The sequence below is a fragment of the Dermacentor variabilis genome, unplaced genomic scaffold, assembly GCF_050947875.1.
Source record: "Dermacentor variabilis isolate Ectoservices unplaced genomic scaffold, ASM5094787v1 scaffold_12, whole genome shotgun sequence".
Taxonomy (NCBI): Eukaryota; Metazoa; Arthropoda; class Arachnida; order Ixodida; family Ixodidae; genus Dermacentor; species Dermacentor variabilis.
In genome coordinates, this window is record NW_027460280.1 from 53,646,831 (window position 1) to 53,663,116 (window position 16,286).

The 16,286-nt window shown below is 46.0% G+C and overlaps 1 protein-coding gene across 1 annotated transcript in view; it reads left to right on the forward strand.

The window, feature by feature from the left end:
* The first annotated feature begins 338 nt into the window (after window positions 1–338).
* Rrp5 (Ribosomal RNA Processing 5) overlaps window positions 339–16,286 on the forward strand; it is a 132,759-nt gene continuing 116,811 nt past the window's right edge. Inside the window, exons 1-5 of the mRNA XM_075677314.1 lie at window positions 339–398; window positions 1,218–1,326; window positions 3,666–3,956; window positions 15,288–15,455; window positions 15,513–15,746. Of these exons, the coding sequence (XP_075533429.1) occupies window positions 1,237–1,326; window positions 3,666–3,956; window positions 15,288–15,455; window positions 15,513–15,746 (783 nt within the window). The 5' untranslated portion in view covers window positions 339–398; window positions 1,218–1,236. The remainder of the gene's footprint in view (window positions 399–1,217; window positions 1,327–3,665; window positions 3,957–15,287; window positions 15,456–15,512; window positions 15,747–16,286) is intronic.

Below are 16,286 nucleotides of genomic sequence, written 5' to 3' on the forward strand. Positions count from 1 at the left end.
GTCGCGCGAAAAATCGTGCGAACAAACGAAAACGCCGCACAAAGCGCCCGGACGCCGCCCGAACTGTAGCAGACGACAGGCGCGAGTCCGTGCCCTGACTTCACGCGAGTGACGCTCGCAGCGCCCCTGTAGTTCGTTCTCGGGGCTAATAGCCAACGACCTAGGTCGTTCCTTTTTTATAGTAATGAAAAATAAAACTTTACAATTTAATTTTACTGTAAAAAGCTACAGTAGCAATTATTTCTGCATATTTTGTAAAAAAAGTTTGGTGAATAAAAACAGCTAGGATAAGGTTAGCGCTATCAGCTCTTGGTCTGGCAACGTGTCGCTGTTTTTTTCACGGCACATTTGCCGCGTGCGTGCAGCGTGGTTGTTCTGCCGTGGATGGTTTGAAAAAGGTAGTATACGTTATTTTAGACGTAATTGTCGTCACTTAGCTGTGTGTGGGCATTTCGTGCTTGGTTTGTGCTGCGACTATTGCCAACAGTACTAGTAGATCAAGAATTCATCCATTAAAATGCAGTGCATGCGGATAGATTCACTCTGCCTTGTGCTGCTTATTCGTGTCAACACATGCTGAAGCGATCACGATGTGTTAAGGCAGTGTCCGAAGCTCAGTCGAAGTGGTCGTCGTGACTACTAGCGTCCTTGAACAGCGATCGCAGCTGCACCGAGATGTGGATCCGCCTGACAGTGTCGGCTTTTCATGTTCACGAACGAAAACAAATTAACACCGATGGCTTTCAAAGACCACAGAGTGCACGTGTGACACACGTACACTCGGAGTTATGCCTGTCTGTATCCTCCCTCCCTTTTGTTTTTTTTAGCCCTGCATCTAATACCCCTATCACACGAGGCACTTTTGATCGCGACCCAGCCCGATTGGGATCGAATTTCTAGATCGCGGTCGAGAACTTCGATCGCTATCGAAGGTGCCCGTGTGACCAAGGTAAAACACGACATATCGGTATATAAGTTCGACTTACACCTTTGCCCTCGCTTTTATGCATCCGAAACTATTATTAACGTATTCTTTTGTGTGCTGGTCCCCATTAGCAGCGCTGTTGTCGTAGCTGGGAATTGAAAGGGTGGCTTCATGCTTAGCATCACAGTACCATTGTTGTGGGACATAAGAGGGTTAACTGAGAAGTAACATTAGATTGCCAATTTCTGCTTGATGATAATAGTCTCTGTGCTATTGTGGCCTTCGTGTGCAGGAGCAAGGTGCTGGAAAACATGGATGATGGCGAATTGCCCCGTGGTGAAGAGCAGAGAACTCTTTCCTCTGTGAAAAGATCTACTCTCGAGAAGGATGACCTGTTCAAGGTGAACAAACATAGCTTATGTTAAGTGAAGTGTTGGCCTAATACTTTACCGCACAGATCGATCAATTTATGAACAAATGTTCATGTTCCTTTCTTTGAAAGATGATATCTTGTACCTCTGTCACAAGAGTACGCAAACGCTCTCTTACGTAAGCGGTCATTTACCATGTTGAAATACTTTTTATTGAAGAGGTGTTGTGCAGCACACACACGGCACCGACAATCTGCTCTTAAAAAGGTGTTTCCTTCTGGACACGCTATAGGGAAAGCGTGGCACTAGCGTTTGAAACAAGATTGGCCAAACTAAACTGATTTATTGTGAAATATAAAGTGAAAACTTATTGTATTACATAGTTTTCAAATAAGTTTAACAAGACCAGATTAAGAAAAGTTAATGTAAAGGTTTATTGTACTTTCGAAAGCGTTCAACCTGCTTACGAGGGTACAGAAGAAAGTGAGCGTTACTGGGTTTGCTACACCTTCTGTGAGACGCAAAAGTATTTTTTACGATGAGCCTAGCTAGGCGACAGAAAAATATGCATTTGCTTAGATTTTTTAATTATGATAATTGATGGCGCCCACTGGTTTCGAGGCTACTCCTTTTTGGCCGTAAAAGAGATCAACGAACTCCACTTCCAGGAAAGACCGCTTCTGAAGAAGAGATCACTCCCTGTCGTGTGTCTATGAGTGAAACTCTTTTTCGGGAGAAGTCTTTTTGCTCAAAAGACTTTCGTGTGATAGCGGTATTAAAGAGTGAAACACATTTTCGAGATTTTGCTACTTGTAATGAAGTTAGTAGTAGAAATATATAGTCTGTAGTGCAGCCCAATAGCCACGGTGCAGTTTTGGGACGTCGAACCCAAACAGTTATTGCTACGAAAGAAAGAGAACCCAACTTCACATTGGTTGATAAGCAAGTGGGCTAGAAAACCGTACATTTCCTAATTTAGTCATTGCAACTTATTGTGCAAAAGGAAGACTGCAGTGCCTCCTTCAATGCAAAACGACCTTTTTTATCCCAAGGTTGTCTCAAGAGCTGTGCACTTCAGGCTTAGTTTGCTCAAGCGCTGTCATTTTAAGCAGTCTGTAAAGAGCCACCGTTTGCATGATTCTTCATGCATTCTGTAATAATTAGCTTGCAAGTAGCAAAGTGCGAAACTGAATGTGAATTCAATAACAAAAATAAGCTATTTGTATTTAAAATTTTGGTTAGGTGCACCCCTGTCTCTTTTCTTTTTGTTCTGAACATACTTATAAATAAATAAAAAGTGTCAGTTTCACCTGAAAGGTGAATCAGTGATAATGATAGCAAAGTATTACATGAAGTAAGGTTTGTCGTTTTATCGGCCGTATAAATTGCATAAACATTTGCTTATTAATTAAATTAGCAAGCATGATGTCGTGTATGCACAGGCAAACACGAGTTCTCTCTCGATGTCCATGAACACTTGTTGCAACACTGGAGTAATGAGTGAAAACAGAGGGGATTGAACGCTTATACTGCCTCTCTGTTCAATGTGTCTTTGAAACTTAAGATTACACGACCTCCAGTACTAAGCACGTGCAAGGGCAGCGCACATGAAGCCACCAGCCATCTTGGCTCACCCAGTCTTTGCACCCATTCGAGATTACGTCCAATATAGGACATTGGTGGTGCACGGCTAGGCTAAAGGGGAGATGCCTGCTCACCTCCCCCCTCTCCTTCCGCACATTTCATCATGTGACCTCCAACATTGTGCGCACATAAAGCCACCATCCTTCTCAGCTCACCATCGCATGCTTCCCCTCGCTTCCACAGCACACATCATGCGGGGAGTGATGGAATCTTATAGCTCTTGCACTTTATACAGAACCTCATGGTGATGCCGGTGGCAAAAATTTGCCTGGAGAGTCCATACAATTGCTATTGCAACAAAAAAAATCATTGGTTAGGCTGAAACCCATTTCCGCTACATGTCACACATAGAAGTAATTCAGCTACAATGATGCCTGAAACCACCTTTTTTTTGTGCAGTTAATACTGCGTAAATATGTTGCTTAACCATGACAGTGCTAGGCCGTTCCGAGAGGATGTTGAGTACTTGCTGCCATGGCCATGAGAGTGTAGCACCAGTTAGTGGTGTTTTGGTTGTCGGCTTGTCATTGCCTATGCATTGCATGTTATTGCGATTTTGCATGAATGTTTTTGGTTCTGTCTTCACCTGTCACATATTTCCTCATTTTATTTCACTTTATTTCTTATACTGAAAAGCCGTTCATTTTGGCCTCTCATTTTTTCCATTCTTATTGTGATTGGTAAATGTGACAGTGCTGTGGACTAATGAGAAAAACTGCTTGCAGGCCCGTGACAGCGACCTGCCGAAAAAGCGCAACCGTAAACGAAAAAAGAAGAAGTCTGAGGAAGGCGAGGCTCAGGAGGATGAGTCCTCATCAGTGGTTGTGGAGCCATTGACAATTCGTCTGCTGGCTGAGGGCTTGGTGGTGTTGGGTCGCCTGCAGCAGGTGCAAGAATTTGGTCTGCGTGTGTCCCTCCCAGGGGCCATCACAGGCCGTGTATCCCTGACTAACATCTCGCAGCCGTACAGCCTCCTGCTGCGCCAGTTTGCCCAAGGGGTCCAGGATCAAACCACAGTGAGGCTTTTTCATTATAGAAACTAGATTGATTGATAGATATAGTGATTGGTTGATTGATGGGGTTTAACACGAGAAAGCAATGTAAAGGAGAGTTTGCATGAACAGTTTTACATGAACAGTCTAAGCACAGATATCATGTAAAATATGCACAAACTAGCCCGATTAGGAAGTTAACTTCTGCACAGCAGTAGATATAGTTGCCATGAGAGGCTTCTGCATTATCATTTGCAATAAGATTTTAGTGGGAAGAAACTCCTATTAATATGCTCTTGTCTATCCATAATCAAGCAGTTGTGTAAGGTGCAGTCGACCGCTCTGTAACAAGTGTAGCATATTAGGCTTTCATTGATGGGGGAATGGGAAGGAGGTCACAGTTTTGTGGCATCATTTCTGCCTGTGCTGCAGGATTGTTCAGTTGTTCACTTGGGCATGAAAAGAAATTTTGTTTGAATGGGCATCACATGATAATTTCAGTATGTTTCCCTTGGGACACATCTTATGTTACAGTTTGAACAAAGAAACCTGTTCCTGCTGTGTGTATTGCATTCTGTCTGCAGCTTGCTGCCTGCTCTCATCATTGCAGCACAACATTCCAGCAGCTGATTCCAAATGCACCCTGACCTCAGCACACATACACTGTTTTAATGAAGTGTTTTGTGTGCTGCATATGGAGAAGCTTTGTCTGGACTGTTGAACACACAGTACTGTGCTGAATATTAGGTTTGCATCTCCAGCATTGGTAGCTGAACAGCCAAGTGGCTATTGCACTGTGGCAGATTAAAGTTTCTAAGCCGGTACACGTTTGCTGAAGTCTGGTAAAATGGTCAAGCCGACAATTTTTTTTGAAAGTATTGGAGGCAGTCTGATACAGTGACATTAGAGCCTGTACAATAACCAGATTTTGGTTTTGGAAAAGAGGAACCTTTAGCTCAAGGCCAACTCCGACTTTCCTATTTAAATACATGTAAAACGAAGAAAGGCTTTTATGAGGCAACTGCCGGGCTGGTTTTAATGGAATTTGTTGCATTTAAGAGAGAAAGATCAATTCTAGCCACTCCATAAAGCAGAACTTAGATTTAGTACCTTTTTTTTTTCTCAAAGATTGCCAGAAGTTGTTAAGTACAGTCAAACCTCGATATATTGAATTATTGCGTATATCGAACACTTTCTATATCACCTGGAAAAACATACGCATTTTAAATTTTTTATTTTGAACGGGGTTGGGACGTAAAATGGATATACAGTCGAACCCGGATATATCGAACCCGCATATTTCGAATTATTGGCTTTATCGAACACACAGATTACCCCCTTGAAAGTACTATGTAAATGTATAGGACAATTGCGTAGTATATCAAATTCCATTTTCGTCGGACGTTCGATATATCGAACGCCGCGCCCCTGGAAGGTGCGCTTTTCCCAAAGACATTCGTGTCCGGTCCTCAGGGGAAAACATTTCCGCAGAGTCAGTCAGCAGGCTCCTCCTCTGCGCATGCGCGGCCGTCGCCTAGCGACGGAGACGCAGAGCCTTTCCCCCGTTCTTGCGCCCCACCGGTGCGAGCTCTCTCGCTCCTCCTCTACCACCGGCGTGTGCATTGGGCAAAGGCATTGGAGCTCAGCGAAGAAAGTGCGCGGCATGGAGGCGCTGCGACGTTTCCAAGCCACGCTTCCTGGGAAAAGGGAGAGAGAGAGAGTGAGGGGTCGGCACGGTCGCTCGAGGGCCAGGGGAGACAAGAGAGCCAGAGAGGGCTCAAAAAACGAACACAGCGCCTTCGACAGCATATTCCGCCGATCTTTTTCCCCCGCTCTCTTCTTTCTTTTCCCTTTGTTGTTTCTTCGCAGCCCCGTTGACTGCTGCTCGAACAGGCTTCGCTCCGACTGCTCCACCTGCGCATTGCGTGTTTTGTTGTGCGTACCTCTGTTTCAACGTGCCGTGTGTAGCGTGTGTGATTGCGGTCATCTGGTGAGCTATGGCATCCGCGGACATAAAAAAGAGGAAGAATCTGGACTTTGGAAGAAAGCTTGAAGTAAACCGGCGTGTCGAGAATGGAGAAAAGATGTCCTCCGTGGCAGACGCATTCGGCATTCTGCCGAGTAATTTAAGTACGTTGTTAAAAAACAAGCAGGACATCAAGCTTAAAGCAGGTGAGGAAAGTCGCTCGGGAGCGTGTCGTGTGCGCCCTGCTGCTTTTGACAAAGTGGAGAAGGCACTCTATATGTGGTTTCTTGAAATCCGAGCGAAAAATATTCTCGTGGATGGCCCAATGTTAATCGAAAAGGACAAATAGTTTACTACGGCTCTTGGTGAAGAGAACTTTAGTGCTGGCACTGGATGGCTGCAGCGGTTTAAAAACTGCCACAGCATTGTAGGAAAGGCCATTTCAGGCGAAAGTGGGGCTGTCAGCAGCCAGGAGATGCAGCAGTGGCTTTCTGAGGAGTGGCCGAAGATCACTGAGAAGTTTTCGCCTGCAGAAATCTTCAATGCAGACAAAACTGGTCTCTTTTGGCAAATGTTGCCGAATAAGACACTCGCTCTTCGTGGAACCTCATGCCACGGCGGTAAAATGAGCAAAGTGCGTGTGTCGGTGCTGCTTGCAGCCAACATGGACGGCTCGTGCAAGCTACGGCCATTCGTGATCGGGAAGAGCAAGTCGCCGCGCTGCTTCAAGAACTGTAAACAGCTTCCCGTCCGCTATGGCTGTAATAGGAAGGCCTGTATGACACGTCAACTTTTTGTTGAATGGCTGCAGGCCTGGGACGCTGAGTTAGGCAAGTCGGGCCGCCGAGTTTGCCTTCTGGTAGACAACTGTTCTGCCCATCAAACGACTTGCAAGCTGCAGCACATCGAATTGAAGTTTCTCCCGCCGAACACCACAGCGAGACTGCAGCCCCTCGACCAGGGTATCATAAAGGCATTCAAGATAGGCTATCGGAAGTGACTTATTCAACGGCTCCTCATAAACCTCCACATGGGAACCGATTTCAAGATTGACCTGCTCAGCGCGATCCAGATGATTACCGCCGCTTGGGGCGACGTGAAGCAGGCCACAGTAGCCAACTGTTTCGGCAAGGCAGGCCTTGAAGTGGCTGGAGACGAATGTCCGGAAGCTTTAGATGACGATGAGTGCTTGGAGGACGCGTTCCGCGACTTGTCCAATTTTCCCAGCGCCGTCCCGTCCGAAGTTACTGTTGATGACTTCATTAACGCTGACAGCGAAGTTCAGGCGGTAGCCAACCTCGCTGATGAGGACATTGTGGCCGGAATAGCTGGCATTCAAGATGGCGATTCCAGCAACGACGAGGGCAACTGTTTTTGAAGAAACGCATCCGTGCACAGCCACTGAACTGGCGTCAGCGTTCAGCCTGATTCGGCGCTGTTGCGGCGAAATGGAAGGCACTGGGCTCTCGCACCTGGACAGTCTCGAGAAGATTGAGACTAGTGTTTTAAACTTCATTTCCCAGAGGAAAAAGCAGCCCAAAATTAGTGTTTTTTTTTTTCTGTGAAATAAAGCGCTTTCATATTGTGTGCACATGCTATGTAATTCGCGGCTGTTCCAATCTGTACGCCACAATTTTTTATGATCGCGAGTGCTTTTTTGGCCTATATCTGTATATCGAATTTTCGCTATATCGAACTATTTTCCGATCCCCGTCGAATTCGATATATATCCGGGTTCGACTGTATCGAACTCGCCACCCCAGAAGACCACGTGCGCTGTGTTGACGGGCGGTGCGCTTTCCTGCAACGCCCTTGAAGGTAGCAGTGGCACGATGTATGTTCCCGACTGCTGTGCACTATAGCTGCACACATCGATCACGCCGAGGGCGTCATTTGAATGTAACAGCATGTACAGTGGAACCCCGTTCATACGTTTTTCACCGGACCGGGAAAAAAAAACGTAACAGCCGGGAAAACGCAACAGTGAGGAAAGCTCCGAAAATGAATGAAAAAAAGTGCAGCTTCAACTATAGACAATTTATTTCCACAGAGTGCGCTTAGGACCTAAAAAAAAGTCCAGAATTGTGGCTTGCCGTTTCTTTCGCTCGCTAGAAATCTCCACACGTTTCTCAATAGCCTGGAAGGCCGCATTGCTGTCAGCGTCGCTGTGAGGTGCGACGTACCTGCGGAGGAGGTCCAGAGCCACAACGGCTTTTCGAAAGCTACGATTTGGCAACTCCCCGGCATCATGCGGCTCGTGCATCGCAGTCTGCGACTTCACTCGCAACCGAGATCCCATCGATCTCGGCGATGCTCTGACACTCTGACGTCCCGACAACAACATCCACGGCGACGTAGTCGTCGTATGTGACCGCCATTTTGGCTTTTGGCGAGTTTTGGCCGGGCTTGGCTATGGAGCTGGCTGCAAGAAGCCGCACGCCAATTCGATGGCGGCCTCTCGAACTGGCGTGCGGCTTCTTGCAGCCAGTTCCATAGCCAAGCCCGGCCAAAACTCGTCAAAAGCCAAAATGGCGGTTGGAGCGCGTTGCCTACTTTAGCCCAGGCGGGTTCGGGGGGCTAAGTTGCGACGTATCATGCGGGAACGTTTTCACAGCTACGACGTAACAGCGGGGTTCCTTATACATTGGATCCTATGGAAGCTATGCCGGGACCGGATGAAAACGACGTAGCAGCCGGGAAAACGCAGCAGTGAGGAACGTAACAGCGGGGTTCTACTGTACATGCGGTGGCTTGGCTAGTTCATGGCCAGGCTAGAGGGGCGACGTGTGCGCTCTTTCTTATGGCCTGTGCTTCGGGGCTAGTTCCTGCCTTTCACCGCCACTAGTTCGGGGCACTGTTACCTAACCCTGGCCAGTTCAGCTGACTGAACCGGATGTGTGTCGTGAAGCTCGTGAAACTTTTCAGACAGTGTGGCAACCACTTGTTCAGCATCAATATCAGGCGTCTCGGCTTCCTTCGGGCTTAATGGCTTGGCCTTCACAATCTGATCAAGGGCAGCCATAACAGACCTGGCATCCAGTTGATTGTTGCCACTGCACATTTGTCGAATTCTTGCAAAAAGTGCCTAAATTGTATCGCTATCTAATTTCTTTGTTAGCACATAAGTTACACCTTTTTGCAGCAAGAAGCATGTTGTTTTCACAGTGGACTGGGGGTTGTGAAGAGCAAGGCTTGAAATGTCTTTTCTTTGAGTGCGCTGTTGCCTGAGGCGACTGAATATAACTGTACATTCCTTATGTATACATTGAACTTGTTTTCTAGCCACAGCAAACGATGATCGTTGTCACGGTGCAGCATTATTCGATTTGGCGAAGCACTGACCAAAGGGCGCCAAAAGGTCGTAGGAATAGGAACCGGCGAGCAAGACGGTTATTGCCGGCCACTCGGGCAAGCGGTCGAAAGAAGTAGAATGCAGATTTATAGATTATTGTCTTTTTGTCGTTGGCGCGATGGTGACGCTCCGACGGCTTTTTGTAGGAACCCCTGTGTGTTCTCTGCCCCGTGCGTACATTGAGAAGTTTGCTAAGAAGGCAGCGGTGCGAATACTCCGAAATATGTGGTGTCTCTGTGCAATCCTGTGTCCGCGAATTTCTGAGCGTATGTGTGCCAACAGCACCGTATGGCCGGCTGCCGTCGTTTCTCCTGTGTTTGTGAACGAACAATAGAGGCCCGCCATGGACTCAAGGGTGTGCGTGTGTGGTGCAATACCAGTGCGCTACTTTTAACAGCAGGAGGGAATCACGCGTTCCCTCGCCCATAATTAAAAGGGGCGCGGCCAAGACCTTGGGAGGAGATGGAATACAATTGGGTGAACTTGATTGGATCGTCACCAGTATTTGTCGTTCCCCAACACAGGGAACTAGGGAAAGGAGAAGTTATTTAAACGCAGGTTTTAGACCGAGCTAGGCAGTCTAGAAGCTGAGCCTACAATCTGCTGAAAAGCGTCAAAGAGCTAGTGCCATCCTGTGTCGCCTGGGCTGCCTAGCAGCGTCTGAACTGCGAGTTACTAGTTGACGCAAGCAACAACAAATGAACGTCTACAACGAAGCTCACGGTAGTTCCCCTCAAGTTAGCTCAACCTGCTCGAGGGAAGACGTCAGACCCTAGACCCCCGGGAAGCTCAGCTCAGCAATCGCATCCACCGCAACGAGATCGGCTTGCCAGCGTTCTTCGGGAAAGCTCTGCCATCAACTTCATGCTTTATGGACTTGCTGCTGCTGCCCGGCCATGCATATGCCATCATTCGTTTTCTTTTGAACGCTGTTTATTTGAGCACCATTAAGTGTCTTTTGTGTGGTGTTAATTTCTATATCTACTGTTAACTGTTCGTTGTATTTCTTTTGTCTTCATCATTGATCTAGATTAAGTGCATGTCTGTTAGTGTTCTTGTGTTTTTTATGTTTCGTTGAAATGGTATGTCGTTGTCAGTTGATAAATGATTTTTTTTCTTTCTCCCGACTCTGACTCCTTCGCTGTGTTCACTTGAGTACGAAACGACCAACTGGCCTGTACTCACCGTCGACGACTTCGCGCCGATGGCGAACAGGTGACAAGCCGTGACATTAAACTGGCGGCTGCGACAGGACGTTCTGTACAAAATCAGCGTAGTGAATGAAGAACGAGAATCATGGAGATTGATCGATTAGCGCTACTGACACATTGTGGCCCATTGTCAAATGCACATGCATGCGAATTGTGAGCACGCAAGTTTTGGAGGTGTAGTGCATTTTGGAGAGTTCGACAAGTGGATAGAACAAGGCAAACAGTTAGGCCTAGAGGGCGCTGAGCTGAGGACATTGGTTGTGGAACAACAGGGGCGTGAAGAGCGTGCGTTGCCTTGAGAGGAAAAAGAGAAAGAGCGCGAAGAAAAAGAGAGGGAGCGAGTGGCGGAGAAGGAAGCCGGAGAGCGGGAATTACAGTTGTTACAATTAAGGATTCAGCTTAATCAAAGTGGCAACAGAAGCAGGGCTAGCAGCGAGCACCTAGAAGTACGGGAGGAGCGCAGTTTACGGATAAACACTAGCAGGCTTCTCGCCTCCTTCGATGAAAAAAGGGACGACTTGGATGCATTTATTCGGCAGTTGGAGAGTATTGCGAGAGGTCAGAAGTGGCCCGAAGGCCAGTGATAGACTGCACTTTCGACCTGTTTAAGCGGAGAAGCGTTTAGCATTTACAGAAGGTTACCGCCGGACGATGCAGCAGACTACACAAAAGTGAAGACCACAACCCTAAGGCGCTTTCACTTCACAGCAGATGGGTTACGAGACAGGGTCAATAACGAGAAACCAGTGGTGATGAAATGGCAACCCAATATGCAGCTTGGCTAAGTCAATATTTTGATAGATGGGTCGAACTTTCCGAAACCAATACTGAGTACAGTTTCCTTCGCGCACTACTGATTAGAGAGAGATTTTTGCACAGTTATGGTCCGAATTTGTCGCTTTACCTAAAGGAGAGGAAGGCAGAATCTTTGGACGATATGTTAAAACTGGCCGACCAATTCTTGGAAGCTTGAGGTGGAGCAAGTCTTGCGAAAACAAAGAAAGGTGATTCAGTCATAGCCGAGAGACAGGAAACTGAAAAGAGAGGAAACGGCCGCCCGCCACTACCGTGTTGTTATTTCTGAAATCGTGGAAACCACCCACGCCAACTATGCCTCAACAAACCCGTAGCCAATGCGGCCATCGTCTGTTACACGTGTGGTGGAAAGGGTCACAGATTGTACAACTGCCAAGCGGCCTCTGATAACAGACTACAGGCAGTGTGCGTTTACGCCGCCATCAAAGTAGATCACCAGGATCAGATACGCGACAGCTATTTCGAGCTGAGAAATGGGGACAAGGTTCCCAGCATCAACGCAATAATGGCGACGCAGCCAAAATTTCTTGCCAAGGCCCTTCTGGTTGCTTCCGGGACCCTAGGAGGGAGAGAAGTCTCAGTGTTGCAGGACACAGGGTGCAAAACTGTGATTGTAAAGGCTGACCTGGTGAACGAAGGCCAGCTAACGGGTAAACAGCCTCGTCTACTTGGTTGACAGAACTGCCAAGCTTCTACCTGAGGCGCGGATTGAAGTTGACACCCTGTACTTTACCGGCCCCCTTACAGCGCTATGTATGTGAGAACCGCTGTATGACCTAATTGGTGGGAAATATACAAGGCGCAAAATCCCCAGAGGATCCGAAATAAGAGACCGAACAATACGGCAGTAAGGACAAGGCACAAGAACTCGTGGCGCAGCAGAAAAGGCTTCCCAAACTCCAGGCTTCCGAGGCCGCAGTAGAGTTACCAGGTGAGGGCGGGTTCGCGAGTGGTTTTGTTTTAGGGTTGGGTCGAAGCACCACTACTTGGGGAATGGGGCAACCAGCCATCAAGAATGCACTCTTTTGTTCCCTCGTCAGGCGTGCAGGCCGTAAGAATGAGCATGTGCATTGCCCCTTTAGCATGGCCGTGGCTAGTTTGACAACGTCATCGACACGTTGCATTTGCCGCACTGACTCCTTCTCAGTGCCATGCTCTGTGCCTGCTGCACTTCGTGAGGACTGGTGGTTTGCATCTGCAAAGACGCGTGACAGCGCATGCTTACTGGGCTCACTCATAGACACCTTCAATTATTGACGAACGTGGAGATTGCAGCAGAAGTAGTGGCCAAACGAAGATGCTGCCGAGATTGATCCCGCAAGCGCTGATGATGCCCTGCTCCCGACTTAACTGGGGCTGTGGTTGCTTTGGCCCTTCTACTCGGCTACTGCGGTGCAATAGTGTGCACTGGCCTATTGCTTGTGGATCGTTTAGACTATGTTGAGGACTCTGTGTGTAAGCACACGGCTGCCAATAAGAAGCAGGCTGCACTGCTGCAGTACTTTCAACCAAATAAATAAATACTTTGTGTGAAACTTCAAGCATGCTTCATATAAGTATTTACTGTGCCACGATTGGGGCACGATCGGGGATCTTTGTTGGGAGCGCACGTTCGGTTGCACCGCACGCAATCGGCCTTGGCTGCGCTGACTTTGCGTGTCTGACGAAATCGGCACTGCCTAGGCTAATTGCATGTGGCATAGTCGACCGCGTGCTCATGGCTGACGAAGTCGGCGCAGCGTACGCCAATTGTGCGCAGCATAACTGAACACACACTCCGAACGATCCCCGATCGCACCCTTGGTTCGTTGATTGATTTGCAGAAGTTTTTGACGTGTTTTTTACATGATTTTATGTATTGAATTCTGGCAATATCGAACTACGTATTTCATGATCACCGCACTGTACGATATATTGAGGTTCGCCTGTATTAAAAAAAAAGAAAACGAAGCATGAAGTTTACAAGTTCACGACTTTGCACCAAAAACAAGTATGCCAGTTCTGTAAACTACATCTCTTAAATCATCTCAAGGAGACAAATTTTATGTATGAACTTGCAGCTTACATGAAGTTTCTATGCTGTTTATGAGGGTTTTGCAGAAGTCTATTCGCAAATTAGTAGTATACTTCAGAGCGGTGTAAATACATCAATTTTGTGTGCTTTAGGTGTATTATTGGTGCAATTTACAGAGTTGTGATATCATGTTTCATTGCTAAGTTAAAGAGTTGTAAACTTGATGCTTAAGAGGAAGCTTTAGCTCGTGCACAACTTCGATGCCACCTATTCAAATACATGTAGAATGCAGAAACTCTTTTCTGAGATAACTCCTGTGTCAATTTTATGTAATTTATTGCATTGGAGAAAGAAAGTTAAATTCTAGTGACTCTTATAAGCGGAATATTGGTTTAATGTCTGAAGTTTTTAAAAGGAATTTTAAAAAATTTGTAAGTTTGAAAAAGAAAATAGAAGCAAGACGTTTACAAATTTGTAGCTCTGCAGCAAGAACACATATTCCAGTTTTGTAAACTGCATCCATTAGAGCATCCAAATTGGACAAAATTGATTTATCAATTTAAATCTTGCATGAATTTTTTACGGTGTTTACATATGTTTTGCGAAAATTCATACTCACATAATAGTGGTATATTTGAAAGCCACGTGTAATATGTCAGTTTTGTCCGCTTTAGGTGGACTATCAGATGCAAATTACAGAATTGTGATATAATTTTTCATTGCTGGGTTACATAGTTGTAAGTTTACTAGTTTCGTTTTCTGAAAATTTCCAATTTTCAGCAATATTTATTGAAAATTTCATGGCCTAAATCAAAATTCCCTTTCATCAGTCACTAGATGTTGAATTTTCCTTTTAAATGCAGCAAACCTCATCAAATTTGGTGCAGTGGTTGCCGAGAAAAGTGATTTCTCCTTTCTTGTGTATTTATTTATGTAGTAGCCCTTGAGCTAAAGCTTTCTCCTAGGGGTCTTTTGAAATTTAGCAATTTTTAAGAATTATTATTTTAAAAAATTGATGGCCTAAATAAAAAAAAATTGCTTCCCACAGTCACTAGATCTCAACTTATTCCTGTAAATACAATAAACCTCATCAAAATCTGTGCAGCTTCCTCTCGAGCACAGGAAGTCGTAAAGTGCTGTCCAGGGAACGTCTGACTGTAACATTTTTCAAGGAGCTTTAGCTATAGTGGAGGTAAAAGGAAAGTGAAATGTTTTGACCTGATGGGGCAGGGAGGTGAGCTACCCTGCCCGCAGGAGAGGCTCTCTCCAATTGTCCCAACCGATGCCTGCAAGTGATATTCCTTCACTGCCGTCCCCCTATTGGAGGCAAAAGCCAATGTGACCCTGGCATTCCTTTTTTTTAATCTGCCTTTTTTGTTGTATGATGCAGTTCGGGCAGTGATATTGCATGCGCTGTGCTTTGCAGAAATGCCCTAGATTATGTTGCTTGTGGCTACTTGTATGTTCCAGATGTCTGCTGTGATGTTGTGGCTGCTGGTGGGGAGAGTGACTCCTCTGAGAAAAAATGGCGTGGATGCTTCATTTAACTTTTTGTCTGTATTTGAGGCATGCATTGCTGTAATACTTTGCAGGCACAATCATCACTGTGTGATCTATGCACTGGGCTTGTCTGTTTACAATGCCCAAGCCTGGAGAAGGAAAATATTAAACAAACACCAAGCATGAACATTCACAGCAAGTATAAGTATTTTATGATAAACTTTACTGGGTTTCTATACAGGTAATACCTTCAATGTAAAGTAGCTAAGGCCTTTTAGCCAAAGCATTCTATTTTGGGCACAATATACTGAATATGTGTCATGATCATGCGGGCTGCCTAAGGCAAGGATGAATAGTAGGGAAGGCTTTGTATAGTGTTGTATGTAGTACTTAGAGTTGGGCACATGTGAAATATAGTAAGTTTGTCTTAGATAATTCTGTAGACTGGTGTGACTTGGCTGTTTACTGCATTGTTTGTTTTTACAATTCTCAACAGGAAATACTTCCCCTGCCAAGGCTGTTTCAAGAAGGCCAAACTGTAGTCTGTAAAGTTATTGCTGCTGCTCCAGTAGAATGGGGATCTTCCAAGGTCTCTATCGACCTTTCCTTGGATCCGGCTGCAGTGAATGCCTCGATGACACCGTCAATACTACAGAAAGGAATGGTAGGAGACACTACGATTTGCTTGCCTGGCATTCCTGACTGGGATCTTATGTTGCAGGTACTACAGGCAGCAGTATCGAGCATAGAGGACCATGGTTACACCATGGATTGTGGAGTGGACGGAGTCACTGCCTTCTTGTCTCGGGCTGAAGCAACTACATTCATCAAGCAGTGCAATGCAGGTCATGCACTGGCTGTTGGCCAACTGGTCCAATGTGCGGTTCTGGCTGATACTGGAGGTGGCCGAGCATTGCAATTGACAGCACGACCTTCCATTGTCAATGCACCCGTGGTATGTAAATGATTGCAACCCATCTCCGTCACAAGACACATTTGCAATGACTGTGCCTGTATGCGGTTTCTTTTTTTGGTGTTATGCTATAGACACCTGCACATTCTCTGGCAGAACAGTTTTGAGTGGGTTCAGAGAAAAAAATAGCTCAGACTAGGAGCCCTTTCTGCACGTTTCTAGGGAACATTTAATTCAATAGTTGCCAAATCTGCTGGCCTAGAAATCCACCAACTTATAGTGCTGAGGAACCTTTGTGTCTTTGTACCGCCTAACAATAGAGGACAACACAGAAATGAAACGCTTTTCAAAGTGTTTATAATAATACGGGTGCAGAGGTGCACATTTGGAGTACAAACTGCACCAATGTCTGCTGCTTTTGACATCACAGATGATAGAAATAGCATGTAAATTTGAGGCTTACAAGAAATATTTTAATAGGGAATTAGAGGCCTTTATGTGTGCTTGTCAGTATCAAATGGGGATGGAAAAATTGTTTAAGGGCACTTCCTATACCCTGAATTGTGGAAAGTGCAGATGGAA